We start from the raw sequence: 16959 nt of genomic DNA, 5'->3' as shown, positions 1-16959 counted from the left end.
TAAACAGATTTATACAGTCATAAAATAATATCATCTAAAAGCTTTTTCAGGACATAAATGAATGTTTTTGTCACTTTAGTACTTTATTCACTCTTTTCGTGGTGTCATTAAATTCTTGCAAAGATGGCTTTATTGTGATGTGCTGTATGGCAGGCTGGAAGCAAGGAAATCAACACTGGTGATATGTGAGACTGTTACTGATTACTGATGCTAATAAGTGGTGATTAAGAGTCCAAAGTACAGACTCTAAAATAAGCCTTTGGTCATTATTAATTGGGGACTGGCTTGAGAAAGATCACCTGGATAAGCAAACCCACTGATCACTTCAGATCGCCTCTAGTTATTTGTTTCAAGCTCTTCCTCGGAAGCTTGGCAAAATACAACTAAAAAAATAGACCAATAGTTTTTTCTTGTGCTGTCCTTCGTAAAACACACTGCCTGATATATAAGTCAAGCTATAGGAAAACAAAACAAAACAAAAATATTGTCAGGGAGAATAAGGAGGAGGAGAAAAAGATTTTCTTAAAGTGAGAACATTTCACAGCTGCCTCAGATTTCACACACATACACATACAACGCATGTATGAGCAATTTCAATTTAGACTGTATAGATTATAGATTAATACACAAATTTTGCATAAAATATGTAGACCTAATTTATGAAATAAGATATGAGACAGAAGAAAACATGCTTGTTAGGATCACACCATTGACTAATTCTGTGTTTTGTTGAGTAAAACCACAATGAAAAATAAGCACATTTCTGACATATTCAGAATCTTGTACAGTTGGAAAGTTTGGAGGGGAGAATACCAGGTCACTCTCTTTTCAGCTTCATCTTCTCACAGTATTGGAGAGTCAGTAAGGAATGGACAGCAAAGTCTACACACAGCTCATGACTGACCTCAAGTCTGAGGTAGTCACTAGCAGTGATAAGCTCCGCAAATCTCAGATGTGGCCGCAGATCAAACACCAATCTCCTGGTGTGCCCAGGGAACAGAAGCCCATACACAAGTCTCTGTAGTCATGCTTATCACCCAGTTATCACCATTAACGGCAGCATCTTGCCATATGAAGGACAGCGATAAAAATCAGTGGGTGAGTCTATATATAACTAATCAAAGGGCCAGCTGACCATCAAGTCTCTTAAAATGTAAAGCAAGTGACTTTTTCAGACTATTTCATCCCTTCAGGGGTTAACTTGGAAGCCATTTATTCCTACAATTCTAATCCCTCATTTTAAAAAGTGTTGAGGGTCATTTCCAGTTCTCATCGGGGCTTTTGAAAAATTATTTCAAAAATCTGGTCTATTTTCTAGATTTCATGTTGTTTTGTAGAATTAAAACATGTCAAGTGAGCACACTATAAAAAGAAAGAGAAAGGTTTGAGGAACTTTATAAAGTTTTAACAAAACTGACTTCTAATCTTTGAAACTGGTCAGACATTATACAAATTGAGCAGAGGCTCCCTAGTTATTTACAAAGATGGACGTTCCCCATTGAGAATTATCCACTTTGAGCTTGTTTGTTGTACAGGCTGAGGGCTGAGCTTCAGAGGAGCAACCGGCATTACTGATTAAGATTACTTAATCTCTGTTATTTTGTAGATACTTGAAAGGAGAAGCCATTCTTGAATTCACTCAAAGGCAGTTTCAATATTAAAAACTACAGCATGTTCCACAAAACAAAAACTGCATTTTGCAGAGTCAGTGATTGTGGAATTAGTCTTTTCAATCTCCCAACAAAGACCTCAATTATCGTTGTTGTATGAAATTGTGATGTTTTCTAGGACTTTCTTTGGATGAAATTTTACAAATACCCCTGTTTGTTCCATTAATCATTTGTTGAGAACTTGTATATCCTCTCTTGGGAAAAATATCTTTAAAAATCCCACCCATATTCTTAAAATTCACCCATTTCTCTGTTATTAAAATAAATACAGAGGGTCAAAAAATAAAAAAAATAAAATAAAAAACAAAAAAAACCCCTTCCAGTTGTTAGGATGAAACTTTCACTGCCTTGCCTCTCGTATTTCAGCAGGACATAACACATTTGATTCCATTTGGTGGCATTAAAATACATACATACATACAATCTTCATACCTCTGGAAAGATGCATTCTGTACCCCTCTGTCCAGTACAAACATCTTAGTTTCTGTGCCTCTCATAGAAACTGGTGCCATGGCAGATGAGTGGGTGGGGTACAATAAGTTGTATTTCTGCAAAGTGTTAACTATTAGTCCCCTCAATTGAGATTTCTTTAGAGCCCCCCATTTTTTCCTGTTCTTTCACATATTTGGTTATCAGTTCCTAGAATGTGTTACTTTCCATTCTTTCTCTGTATTAAAACAAACAGACATAAAAAAACCCACAAAACTCCCAGTCCTAAATTCAAAAATCCTTTCTACTCACTTTTACAGATTTAATGTTACATTTAATGTCCATTAATGTTAATTGGACATTAATGATGGGGGCATAGATTAATGAGAAAGTTGGGAAACCTGTCTTCCTATGAATGTACCCATTGAAGAGCAAGTTAGTTCTAAACCTTAGTTGGCATTGACATTTTTTATGGGTGTGATGATTTGGCAGAATACTCTGAGTGATTAATTTTCTGTCCTCTTTGCTGCTTTCCTCAAGATTTAAATGTTAAATCCAAAATTCAGGGCAAAAACTAGGCAGCTTACCACAGCATGAAAACATGTTTTTTTTTTTAAAAAAGCAATACCATACTTACAAAATGTGCAAAATGAGAAAATAATCACACTGAACCTATTAAAAATAAAAACCAGAAACCTGATCAACTGTCAAGTGTCTGAAATAAAACTAAAACAGTATAAGTTTTAAAGTATAAAAAGATCCAAAATGGCTAATTCTAGCTGAGTGAGAGTTATAAAAATACTGAGCAAAATAAGAAATTATTTCTCCATTTAAGAAACTCAGCATGAGATAGTTATCACAGAGCCAAAGCTGATAGAACCTACATTTCCAATCAAGTTTTTCTGTAGGAAATGCTATTGTAATTTATTATTTATACTTCTTATTTCTCAAAAAGTAGGTTCCAGTGTCATTTTGCCTGAGTACACATAAAAGAAAGATGAGAAAACCTACTATACAATGACCTTTAACTTAATATAATATTACCAGAACACTGGAAAATTTAGAGTTTTCAAAAAGGGTAGAGAGAAATCCATTTTCAAAGCTTGCATCAATAAGTGTTGAAAAAACCCCAACGTTTATAAATAACATTATTTTTTCCATCAGGTGACAAATGTATATCAATTTTTTTAAACCACATTAAATGTTTATTTCTTACTGAGGTATAGTTGATGTACAATGTTATAAGTTTCAGGTGTACAACGTAGTGATTTACATTTAAATTTAGTGATCAGAAAAGACTAAAGTAGGGACTTCAGTATGTTTTTGTAACTGTGTAGAGTGAGACCACACAACTAAAACACTGGATGGTCATTACAACACTTGGGATGGAGATGCAATCCAAGATGAGTATCAGTTAGGAAGGGGTAGGGCGAAGGAGTAGAAAGTAGAAGCAGCATGGAAATATGTGCTTTATGAACAATGCATGTCATCTTTAGGGGTCCAAAGAGCACTCTTTACCTGAAGCTTGAATGCTTCTCTAATTAAAATGGAGAGGTCAACACATAAACCGAAATTAAGGCATTTTAAAGGAACTCTTTTTATTCTATGTGTTCAGTTATAACCTGACTCATTTTGTTCACCAAAGTATATTAAATGCCTGTTATGTGGTTTATATGGGGCTGGGGTTGGGAACAGAGGAGAAAAAAGAAAACACCGTCCCTAGCCTCAAAGGGTTCACTGTCCAGTGGGAGAGACAGGTCCTTTCACTTTATATTATCGCAGTGTGACAGAGGTGGTAAAGGTGGTGAAGAGTTTATATTCTGAAGCCAGGATGGCTGGGTTTGAATCCTAGTTCTTCTACTTTAGATATGGTGTTGGGAAAGCTGCTTACACTTTGGTGCTTCAGTTTTCTTGTCTGTAAAACAGTGCTAAGAAGAGTGTAACCTCATAGTGTTATTATGAAATGTGCTATAATACATATAACGGCCTAATGGTGTCTGGCTATGATTATTGTCCTTGTTATAATGGTGTGAGATGCAGCCCAGGATACAGAAGTAGGACAGTCAAGAGAGGGCTTTGCAGCTGAGATGAGATTTAAATGGAATTCTGAAGCAGTCTAGTAAGACTTACACAGGTGTGTATAAATGGTGAAAAAGTATGGGACAGCACGTGCAAGCACACAGGGAAGAGAAGTCACTGAGAGTTTGAGATACTTGGAGAGGTTGATGAGTAGAATCTAGACTATACTAGGGAATTTAGATTTTTATCCTCACGACGGCCCTGAATGTTTTTGTCCTTTGCATGCTGGTCATCTCATTCTTTGTTTACTGCAACAGTCCCACCTCCCCAGCCATTAATATCTCTTCACCTCTATTCAGTTATATACTTGGCTATAAAGTCATCTTGTTTAAAAAACATATTTAACTAGGTCATCTCTATGTATAACAACCTGCATTTTGTCCCTTGTTATTCTTTAGACTGAATCTAAATATTTTGGCCCGGTACTCAAGTTCCTCTTTCCACGTTCCAAAAATGCTATGCAAATTTACCTCTCTCTCCTTATAATGGCATTTTAGTAAGATCCAGCTTCCTGTTATTCTCATCTCCCTCTTCTTGCAGATTTTATTCATCCCAATCTCTGATTTTGCTCAAGCAGTTTCCTCTTTGGAACTTTAATCTCCCTGGATAAATTTTAATTTTTTAAGAACAGGCTCATCTGTGACCATCCTGAGGAAAAAGTTTGTCTGACCAAACCTCACACCATGTTGATAAGCTTCTGGCACCACAATCCCTTGGTGTGGACCTTCACAGTCACATACTTTAGACTTCCTTTTCCCCACTTCTCTCTCCACATTGTTCATGCCTTCCTTGTAGGTGGAGATTTTGCCTTCTAGATACCTTACTTTCTAATGTATGTACAGTACATCTACAGTATCTTATATATCAAAAAGCCCAATAAATGCTTGTTGGATGAATATATAACATGTAAAAATATCTTGTAATACAAGCTTCTTAATAACATGCCAAGATTATTATGTGAAAGTTGCATACAGCTTTAAAGATCAGCTTACAAGAGGCAAGAAACTAAATTAGAAGAGAATCAGATGGCTGATACTTACTTAGGCGTACATAGGTCAGATAGATAACTAGAACATTTAAAAAAAAGGTGTTGGAATTCTTTCACTTGAGTGACTTTTAAAATCGAGCTTCTGTCATAAAAATGTAGGTGAAGACATGGAGGAATGGAGAATTTAGAGTAAATCCCTGGATATTAGAGTTTAGAAGGAGTGAAACAACCATTTGTTCAATATCTATTGTGTATTGGTCATCACAAGACTGCTAACTTCATATAAATTATCTCACAAAATCTTTCCAACATCTCCTCCCATCAGAAGTAATGATCATGATGGCCATTTTGTAGTGAATGCTACTGTGGCTCCAAAAGTTTAAGGACTCTTTCCAAAATCTTACATCTAAGTGATGAATTTGGGATATGAATCCAGGTCTTTCTGACTCTAGAGCCAAAGTGCTTTGACATAGGCTTTCTTGTTTGAATGTATTTAGAAATAGGTTAAATAACTTGACAATTTTGACAGGTAGCAAACTTTCTTGGTCTCAGTTTTTCATTCTTATTAATGATCTCTATAGCTCTTAAAACTAAATCCTTGGGGAAAAAGTGGCATCTGTTTTCTTTTTTTAAATCACATTGATTTAAAATCAATGATATTGAAAGTCAGGGAAAAAGTTGTACATATCAATGGATTAAATATTAACTATAGCAGGGACAGATAGTTGGAGTAAAGGAATTACTAACTTGATATGTCTTTATTGTTTGACATGGTAAAATAATTATTACCTTTGAAATAAAATAAAATCTAATAAAAACAGGGAAAACTATAGCATTTTAAGTGGTGAGCTAAGTTAAACAGTATCTTTTCTTCTTTTATATAATTTGGTAATCAATATCACATTTTATCTGGGGTACTTTTTGCTTGGGCTAGGCTATCTGAAAATGTCTTTTTGCATTCTACTGTAGATAAATATGCATGTTAGAGGAGAGTGACATGATTCTAGAACCACGTCTAGAGTCAATCACGTGTTGAGTATTTGCATTTACTTTTGTTACCCTAAAAGTAAAAGTAGCCAATATCAAGATGTGTCCAATATGGTAAAGACCAGAAAGGCATTAATAAATATGATACTCAACTATTATTTGATGTCAATAATGGTAATTTTACTAGGCTCTCAAGCCTCTTCTCAATATTGTGGAACAAAGTATCATAATATGTGAAAAAAAAGTCTAGAATAACACTTATGTGTAAGAAAGTTGAATATGATAATTATCATTAAAATTTCTCTCGTGTCCTGAGAAATCTAGTTAAAATAAATGGGTTCCTTGGGTAAATTAGAACTGGTTTGAGCCCATAACTTGGACTAGACCAAATGCTATGAATTGCCAATACACAGGAAGTACTCTGATCATGATCAGTTTAAACCTTTTTCCACGTATTGACTCCTTCCACCATTTGATTCTTGTAAAGAAGGAAGTTGGGTCAGTGCTAATAACTGAACATTTCTTCTCTCAAACAGAAACAGTCTCACTGAAAACTAGCTATCTCTTCTTTTGCCTACAAGATTCTGAGCACCTTGTCACAGAACTTGGTTAGGTGAAATGAAAATCTTTATATCAAGCCATCAGTATGACAGAAACTCCAAGGCACAAACTGCCATTACATTTCAGGACATGTTGATATATTAATTTATACCTTAAGGGTTCATACCTGGCTGTAGGAAACGCTAATTAAAACTAGCCATTAGAGAAAAGAGACTCCAAGAAGAGATAAAAGTGAATTCCAAGTTACTTGAAAATATGACACAAGCATAAAAGAAAGACTAAGAAATACCATGGAGGCTGAAAGGCTGAAAAATTAGTCTTTTTTTTTTTTTTTTTTTACCACCTTTTACAAGGGACTATGATAAAAATTCAGTTCTCTCTGGGGTCCTGTAAGTAAAAAAAAAAAAAAATCTAATGAGCAGAGAACAGAATGGGGACCATGCTCTACAACAAGTAAGTCCAATGTATATTCTTAATATAAAGACCACAGCTCAGAAGTGTGTCTCTGTAGCACTTGCATTTCCATACACTAAATAGATAATTCTAGACTATAATTAAATGGCTCCAACTACAGGCTAATAAGCCACACACACACCCACCCAAAAACTCACAAAATTTAAACATTAACTTAATGGACACATAGCCTTTAAACAAAGTTGTTTCCTTCAGAAAACATATTTTGTTATAACACCAAAGAAATGTTTAAGGGCAAAAATAAAAGATGGTAACATGCTCCAAATACTTCTGAAGGAAAAAGTTATTGTGAAACCCTACAGATACTGATCAACAAACCAATTACCTATCTGTTGACCACACTGGTACTTATGCTAACGGGAGTCATATTTTTGTAAATCAAAGAGAAATTTAAAACTGTGTTTTTCCAACTGTAATTTTAATGTAGTAATCTAAATATGTAGTGTAAAAAGTTAGTATTCAATAAATAAAAAGGGTAACTCATACCTTGAATTCCTCCAAGATTTTGTAATTTTTCCCATGATATTCACAAGAGTTTTTCACTTCTTTGCACTCAGGACAGCATCCATTGTGTTCCACTTTAGTACACTTTGGGTGAATTTTAGGGCATTCTGGCTGGTCACAAACAGGTCCATCCAGAGCACAGACACATGGACAGTTGGAATGCCCTGGGAAAAATCGTTCTCCCAACTTGTATACAAAGCCGCTGTCATCCACACACCCTTTCCCTCGATAGTCATCAAAAATCAGATTGTCATTACTGGAAGTCTGGTCACCTTCATCAGCAGGATAGTCTTCATGACTGATGGCAGCAGAGGTGACCAATCCGGGGATGACCAACAGAAGTATGCAAGCTTCATGAATATGAAGAGCCATCCCCCTCCTCAAAGGATTCTGGATGTTCTCCTAATATTAGATATACTCAGCTCCTTCCATGAGAATACAAGAGGGGTAGGCTGAAAAATGAATATTTAAAAAGAATAATTTGACATATATAAAGAGAATATAGATTCATTTAAACCAATGCTCTTAACATGTTTATTTGAGATCTATTTGGAAGCTACTAAGACCTCAAATCGACTAAGTTCGTGCAACTATCTACACTTTATTATGAAGTTTGGAGGGTTGATCCTTGGCAATATATGCATTAAAATTGTCCTTTATGGACTTATTTCGCCTAGGAATCTTCAGCTTAAATTTACCTTCTGAATTTCAAAGGTCTAGCTTTGTCTAAATTGTAAGAAGTGGTTTTACCGAGACTCAAAGGGTGATCTTACTAATAGTTACAAATAACTCGAGAATATTTGAATTCACGTTCTCTTTGAATTCACTGATTAAACTAATGAGTGACAGAATGTATATATGTTACAATCGTCTGAAAGAAAACTCAAGAGATTAGTGAGAAGACATTCTACTTCTAAAAGAAAGGGAAGAAACCAACAGCTGAATGTAAATTATCATTGGATGCAGCTACTACAAAGGTCTTCCTACTTCTTTACGCCCATAATTGGAGAACAGTGGTCTCAATATAGGTGACTTGTTTAAGTGAACATGAATCTGGATTTTGAAACATGGTTAAGAAGGAAAATAGCACAACTATTCCACAGTGAATAAAAGAAAGAAAACTTTAAATAAGAAAATGCCAGGTATTGAAAAGGATTTGTTAAAAATTTATTTGTGTTATTGTCCACGCCTTTATTTTACTCAGGAAGTAAGCTCCTAGTGGGCAGGAAAGATGTATCTGTAAATTATTTTTACAGCAACTTGACTCTAATATTCATGTAATAAATACTACTTGAATTAATTACTTCAATATAAAATAAATGACATTCACACACTCTTGAAAACATAACTCTTTTTTGACATGCCAAAGATACTTGCACTTAGGCAATTTGCACAAAAATGCCAGTGTAACTGTTTACTGAAGTTTCTTAAAAATAATAGGGTGTTGCCAATTCATAGAAAATATGCCTTATTAATTTGGTGTTATTGACTCTTGTACACTTCACTTAGTGCTTGGTGGGGAGTGTTGGCAGTGGGCTCTTATTTAAATTATCAGAGTGACTAACTCATACAAAGCCTTGGGAAAACTGACTTTAGGGAGTAACAGATAAGAAAAGTGTAAAATAGTTCATTTGCCTATTTAAACGATGCTGGCTTTATGCCAATATTGCTAAAATTGTAAATAGGACATTTTCAGATCATTTATAAATGTTATTTGTTGGTTTATTTTCAGATTATAATAGCAATGATAAACCATCGATTTTTAGTCTAACATACGCAGATAATTTTAAATAAGATAAAGATAGCATTAGAAAACTTCAAGAACTATTATACTTGCATTTTAAGTTAGATATCAAATTCTAGTAATAGTAAAATGGAAGGGAGTATATTCATGACCTCCTTTAAGAGGAAACTGCTCTCTAATATTAGAATTCCTTTTGGGTAGGTAATGATAAAGGAGATGGATTTCTTTTAAAATATGTCAAAAACAGTGAGTCATGACAGAACAAAAAAAAATGCAAACCTATAATTCTTGAGAAGCTGGGAGCTCCCTTTGACAAAGCATTTTTTCCCTTAAATTACTACAGAGCCCACAAACATAATACAAGCTTCTGAAAAAGCATAATTTTCCAATTAAAGCATGCATTTCCCACATATTTAGAAGGTTTATCTTAGAAGAAAAAGGAGCTATTGTGCTTTCTTATAGTTTTCTAGTAGTATCTGTCAATACATGCAAGATAAGCCGTATGAAATACACATATCATTCTGTTTCAAAAGGACATAGAAAATGATCTTTTTGTAAGCTACAGGTAGGCATTCATGTGTCAGGTTAGGGTGAAATTAAAGGTAAAAATAGGGACGTAATACCTACTTTATATAAACATTAAGCATGCTTTTATTGTATGAAATATATTTTAAAATCTGCATGGAGAAAACAAGGTCTTCTTTTCAGTATAAGAAAGTTATTTTTTTCAAGAGCATTCTTCTTAATTAAGCTACTCTAGTGCAGTTTAATATTTAAGAGAAGAAACATTAGAGAAATCAAAGTGTTTATCTGAAGATTTTTTAATAAGTAAGCAAACATTGCTAAACTGAGGATCACTTCCCAGCTAAACTTTCCCCCCACCCCATATTGCTACATATGGTTATAAACGACTGCATCTATTTCTTTGAGAAAACAAACATAACTCATGTCATGAGATACACTTACCTAATCACTCTGGAGGTTAAATGGTGGTGGTGGGAGTCATTGACCAATACAAACTAAAAGATCAGGTATGTTTTAGAAAAGCAGTTTCTTTTTAATTATCCAAAGAATACATTTTCAGGCTTGAATTAAAGGCAATCCATTCTACCTCCCATTTCAAAACACAGTCAAGAAGCAGTCTCCCGCCCTTCCAGAGAGAAACACTGCAGACACACATAAGAAATATGCTTTGGATCTGTCTTCAGAATTCAAAGCAAGAAGCAATGCTGGTCCTGTTCCAATCCAGACCCCAGTAGCAGAATCATGTTGAACTTATTTTTAGCCTTTTCCCAGATCCTTCTATGAAATTTCCCGACTGATTACGCCTCCTCCACACATGAGTTCACTTACACAGTGTTTGATATGGCAGTAGAGGTGATTTGGCTAGGCTCTGAGGATCAAAATCAGCAACAGCATGCTGTAGCTTAAAGCCCACTCCGCTGGCAATACCGTCAGCATCATCCACGATATGTTGCTTGAATCCCCTCTTAAATACCAGAAAATACTAACTGTGGACGTGAAGGAAAGGAGCAACTTTAGCTGGGTTTCTGCATCACTGAGAACAGTTTGCGGACTGCTGATTTGTAGCTCATTCCGCCGGCAGCTGGGAATTCCTCAGCACCACGGACAGCGCCAACAACTGGCTTCTGAGCTGAGCTCGGTCGAAATACGAGCTGCTCCTTTGGACCAGGCTAGAGCGTTCTCTAAGCAGCCGCACTTTATACAGTGGATGCATGCATTGGAAGGGGAAAAGGCATTTTACGTGCAAGATACTTACTTGCATTGAGATTACGATTTTTTTTTTCTTTTCATTTTTTATTGTAATTATACTTAATGCATTCTCCCATGGGCTTCAGAGATGAAAGTTCTGGAAGAGCCTAGCATTTAGACTTAAGCCATCTGCAGTCTCTGATTATTATTAACAGATAAAGTGTAGTCATTGTTAAAGAATCTGTGAAAATGTATGCTCCCAATTCTACTTGACCCTTTGCTTACAGAAAGTCTTTCCCTGTGCTACATGATTAAACTTCAGGTCTTCCTGCAGTTTAGATTTGATTTTTTTTTTAAAAAGTAGCCTGGTTCTCCTGCAGTTTGTTTTGTAACATTCAAAATCAATCTCCTGTAATTCATCTAGTCTGTCATTAGGCGTCATTGTAAAGCTATTTCTTCCAAACTGCTAGCAAAGATGCTCTGTCTCGAAATTCTTATCAGAAGGAGAAAGAAAAAGACCCAGACACAAATAAATGAGCAGAAAGTTATTTTTTTTTTATTGGTAACAGTAATGAGCACTAAAATCCATGTCCAAAGCATGTTTTAAAGCAAATTGTAAATGTTACCTGCTGGCATATTTAACCAGATATTTACTGGTTTGGGACTATCTATACAAGGCATTTTCAAGCCTTAAAGGGGATGCCCTCCGCAGTGGGATATGCTGACCGTCAAGACCACGTTCGAATGGTGCCGTCGGAGTCTCCAGAAAACAGAGTCTCTCCGTCATGAGAAAATACGACCGTGTGAGCCTCACTCTCGTGGCCCATCAGTTTGTGGATCTGCCCTGATTTAAGATCCAGCAAATGGATAACTCCATTGCCACTCGCCTGAGCTAAAACTTGACCTGACAGAGAGAAGGAGGGAGAGAGGGAGGGAGGGAGAAAGAGGGAGAGAGAATGAATATCAAAGTTTTATTTCAAGCAGTCACAGTTTATAAGCAACAGAATATACAGTTTTGTTTCAACTGTAATTCAGATTCATTTTACGTTAGATGTCAGTCATTAAATATGAACTAACTCCTGGCTGTATAGGAAATAATTCCAGTTAAAATTAAGATATGCCAATGAGTAGATTATGAAATTTTAAAATGCTGTATCTACTTTATATGCAGAGGTCATCAAATGCCCTGCTAGTCTCCTTATATTTGGGATTAATAATTTTGAGAAGATGAGATTGAAAGCAATGAAGCAATGAAGCTTTCATTTTTCAAGTGAATTATTTCTGAAAAAAGTGTTAAAAAATAGGATTCAAAATGTAAGGCAAAGACATATATATATATGTACATATATACATATATACACATACACATATATACATATATACACACGGTAATTTATAACAAATTTGTTTATTATACTTAAATTTGTTTAGTATACTACATCACTACTTAGAACTAATAATATACATTTATACTTTAAAAATTGTGGTACTCATTAGTGCAACAAATGGCTTTTGGAGTTGAAGTGAAAATAAATACCTCCATTTCAAAGATGTCTTAGGTTTTTTTACTCTAATTTAAAATTCAAAATTCTGTTAAACTAAAATTTTGTGTCATAAGAGAGCTAAATACAGCACAGAGTATTCTCATAATATTTATACCATATATTTGTGAGTTAATAATTTCCTTAAAGTGAAAAACATATCAGCAATCACATTCTAATCTAATACTTTTTTATTAAAGAAGTCCAGCAGCAAACTATCAGGGAATTTGGAGGTAAGTAAAAACAACAGAATATGTCTACATAAGTATGTGGGTTAAATAAATGACTTTAGTACTTTCACTGGGATTATCTAATCATACTTAGAAGGCATATAATATTATCATTCCAGTAATGCCATTTAAAATTCATTAAACTCTTTCAACACATTAGATACTAGATTTAGTACCTAACATATATACTGATAATTCCATATAATCCTTACAATATCTAATGATAAAGAAAATAATATTAATAACTCCATTATATAGGTGAAGAGAGAGAGTCCTGGAAAGGCTAAGTAACTTGCTTAAGATGACACCCTAGATACGGAGAGATCTAGCATTTAATCACAAGCACTTTGAATCCAGAGCCTGGGGTTTTAGTCATTTTTTCCACATCCAGCACAGTATTTTTATCAGTGATGCCTTCTTGACAGATGTTAAGTAGGTGATATATTGTTAAAATAGAATTTTTCCATTCCATAATAAAAATTCAATAATAATATTGCCATAAAAGTCACAGTCAAATATTTAATCAAGAATTATAACCCAAATTGCCATGAATATCTCAAAAACAGAAAAGTTATAAAAGTGAAGTTAATCATGATAAATATGGCCTATTTGCAAACCTTTATATCTACTGAGCTTCTTCATCTAGAACAAAGCCTGACACAGCAAAGATCCTTAGGATGGATTAGAGTGTCCAAAGCAGCAGATGTGAATATTTATTATAAAGCCCCTTCTACTAAGTCTTTGCCGACAGAGGCATTACATATGGATTCCACTTCCAGCCACACATTGTAGGCAATTGTTGTTTGTGACTTTCCTAAGAATCAAATAACTTTTTTCTTGTATTCTTCATACAACAACTAGGAAGGTGGTAAATATCATTTTCTATTTTTGAAAACAAAACCAAACAGACTCAAAGCCTGTAAAGAAAAAGGAAAGAATTTAGCTTTTAAACCATTATCTTTTGTTGGAGTCAAATCTGTAAAAAATTTTAATTGGAAGTATTTATGAAAGTTCTCGGTAATTCCTGAAAGCTTGTTCATAGAGAAGATGATAATATTGGAATTTAATGATAGGATTATCTAATTCAGCAGCACCGTGCGTCAGGTATCTAAAAAATGTGTCTTTGTTAGAACAGATTTGAGTCAGCAAGTTTATGGTGAGGTTTTCAGGTTTACTTGAACTCATTTTCAGAAGGCTGTAAGATTGTGTGTGTGTGTGTGTGTGTGTGTGTACATATACATAAAATCATGTTCATCTCTAAAGTATATTGGATTATTACATGGCATATAATGTCTGACCCCAAAATTAGTTTTACAGGGAACTGAGATGCTGAACTCTTTCTAGGTTAGAAGATTTTCAAAATTATTTACCAGGATGTGTCAGTTACTACATTAGTATCTGTTGGTGTGAGAGACAGAGAGGTGGCACTCTCAAAAGAAAAAAATCACAGTATGACTATTGGTGACATCTCTACAAAGCAGAGTATTTAGAGACGTGCATAGTTATCTTTCTATATATCCTGATGATTGGCAATAAAAAGTAAACTACAATATGAATCATTTGTCATACCAATGTCACAGTCTTAATGACAAATTTCGGAAGAATACAAGATGTACCTACATCAAACTTGGTCAATGGAATTAAAATATGGTAGACATGAAATTTTAAATAGTACTATGAGGATTTATGAAAACTTGTACCAACAATGTTCATGTTAAAGTGAATAAGCCTCTTTCAAAATAGAAATATAATTTATTTATTTCACATTTTAAAATTTTATAACATTTTAATAAAATATTTAACCATTATAACATTTTAATAAAATTGTCTCCTAACATGCAATTCCTGAATAGATTTAAAATGTCATTTAGCATGGTATTTTAAGAATAATTATACTAAATTATAAATGCACATATTCCACAAATATCACATGGATTTAAAGTATATTATTAAAAAACATAGAATATAGTTTGCCAACACTGATTTAAAAATAAAATAGCCAAATTGGTTCATAAAGGTATTAAAAAATATAAATATCTCAACATGTATTAAGCAAAAAAGAAGCAAGTCATTTTTTACATAACATCTAAGTTATCAGGATTCCCAAACTTTTACAGAATGGGAAGAAAGTAGGCAGCCTGGGAAGAAGATTGATATAATTTTATAACTGCTATTCTTTTATATAAATCAGTAAATATCAATAATGAGTGATTATGACTGTCTTGATCCACACATCTCTGAAAAACTTAATACTTGTTTTTATCCATCAAGACTTCAGAATAATTTCTTGGTTAAATCAGTATCTTGTTTGCTGACCAATGAGTTTGAATGAGGATAACATGTATTACTATCCATTTTACTCTATTGGATTAATTTGCTAACTTCTTTTTACTCTATTGGATTAATTTGCTAACTTCTTTTGGCTAAAGCACTAAATTTCACCTTCACTCAAAGTATTGCTCTGCTATTGGATGAGCGAACAAACCTTTAAAAATTAGTGTTTCTCTCAAATTTTAGTTCTAAATTAACTTATAATTTACTTAACATGATAGAGCGTCTTTATACTCTGTTTTAAAAAGTAATGTTTTGAAAAATGTAGGTTTAATAATATCTTGAGCAAAGCAGTCTCAATTGGATTTGGTATAAAACTTCAATGTTTGAATCTCTTGAAGTTTATAAAATGAATTAACCCATGGAGATTGAGTGGTAACATTTTGTCTGGGTATATGTAATCACTTTGGATGAACCAACAAAAACTGGAAACTCATTGCTTGCTAACAAACTGTGCAAATGAAATCTTGGCACTTTTTCAAACTAAAGAATTTAAAATTAATTTCAGATACTTACATGTGAAAATTCAATTTGAGAGTATACACCTAAAATATCCAGGAGTTACCTGAATCTTTTAACACTTACCTCCTAACCTAGACAAATTCTTCTTAAGTTTAGGAATTCTGCATATTACCTACTACTGAAATATTTTTGACACTAACTATGAAACTTGACATAATCAGTAATGAGTACATGCTTGTTGCAGGAGGAGTTGTGGTAATGATGTAAATAGTAGTATAATATTGATTTTTTTTTTTTTTGAAAAGAAAGGATATGAGTTGCTTTGTCTTTCAGGTCTGCTAGAATGAGTTCACAGTAGCCATCGTTTATTGAGCATCTAGAGCTCCACTGGTTACCTCACATGTTCTGCACTCAATCCGAACAGGTAGATATTCTCCCTTTTTAGCTAATGAAGAAAGAGACTCAGAGAAGGTCAAGCTGGGATTTGAATTGAAATATTTATTATTCAAAAAGTCTTGCTTCTTTTACTGGCTTTAAAATTTCTTTCATAAATTACAACTCAGATAAGTGTGACACTTGGGGCTTCTCTTTGAGGGCCACTGAATTTCCAAAGTAAATAGGCTCAAATTTAATGCTCATATTAACACTGAAGAAAAGAATTATGGGATTGATTTTACGACTTTGTGAAACTCTGAAACTAAAACATCCATGGTCTTCACATATCAATTAATTATTTTTTTAATTTTTACTTTATATTGGCGTATAGTTGATTTACTATGTTGTATTGTTTCAGGTGTACAGCTAAGTGATTTAATTATGCATATACATATATCCATTCTTTTTCAGATTATTTTCCCATATAGGTTATTACAGAATACTGAGTAAACTTCCCTGTGCTATACAGTAGGTCCTTGTTGAGTATCTATTTTATATATAGTAGTGTGTAATGTTAATCCAAAACTCCTAATTTATCCCTCCCCCACCTTTTCCCCTTTGTTAACCATGTTTGTTACCAAAGTCTGTTTCTGTTTGTGAGGAAGTTCATTTGTATCATTTTCTTCTTTAGATTCCATATATAAGTGATATCATATGATATTTGGCTTTCTCTGTCTGACTTACTTCACTTAGTATGATAATCTCTAGGTCCATCCATGTTGCTGCAAATGGCATTATTTCATTTTTTTAATGGCTGAGTAATGTTCCATTGTATATATGTAACACATCTTCTTTATCCATTCCTCTGTTG

General features: G+C 33.9%; 2 protein-coding genes across 2 annotated transcripts in view; both read right to left on the bottom strand.

The window, feature by feature from the left end:
* VWC2L (von Willebrand factor C domain containing 2 like) overlaps positions 1-8064 on the bottom strand; it is a 160163-nt gene extending 152099 nt beyond the window's left edge. Inside the window, exon 1 of the mRNA XM_007111235.1 lies at positions 7675-8064. Coding sequence (XP_007111297.1) covers positions 7675-8064 — 390 coding nt within the window. The remainder of the gene's footprint in view (positions 1-7674) is intronic.
* Positions 8065-11877: 3813 nt separating this feature from the next.
* The window catches only part of SPAG16 (sperm associated antigen 16), a 906896-nt gene continuing 901814 nt past the window's right edge, over positions 11878-16959 (bottom strand). The window contains exon 16 of the mRNA XM_024124705.2: positions 11878-12053. Within this exon, the coding sequence (XP_023980473.1) occupies positions 11878-12053 (176 nt within the window). The remainder of the gene's footprint in view (positions 12054-16959) is intronic.

This window comes from Physeter macrocephalus, chromosome 2, assembly GCF_002837175.3.
Source record: "Physeter macrocephalus isolate SW-GA chromosome 2, ASM283717v5, whole genome shotgun sequence".
Taxonomy (NCBI): domain Eukaryota; kingdom Metazoa; phylum Chordata; class Mammalia; order Artiodactyla; family Physeteridae; genus Physeter; species Physeter macrocephalus.
This window is presented reverse-complemented; position numbering and strand designations above follow the sequence as displayed.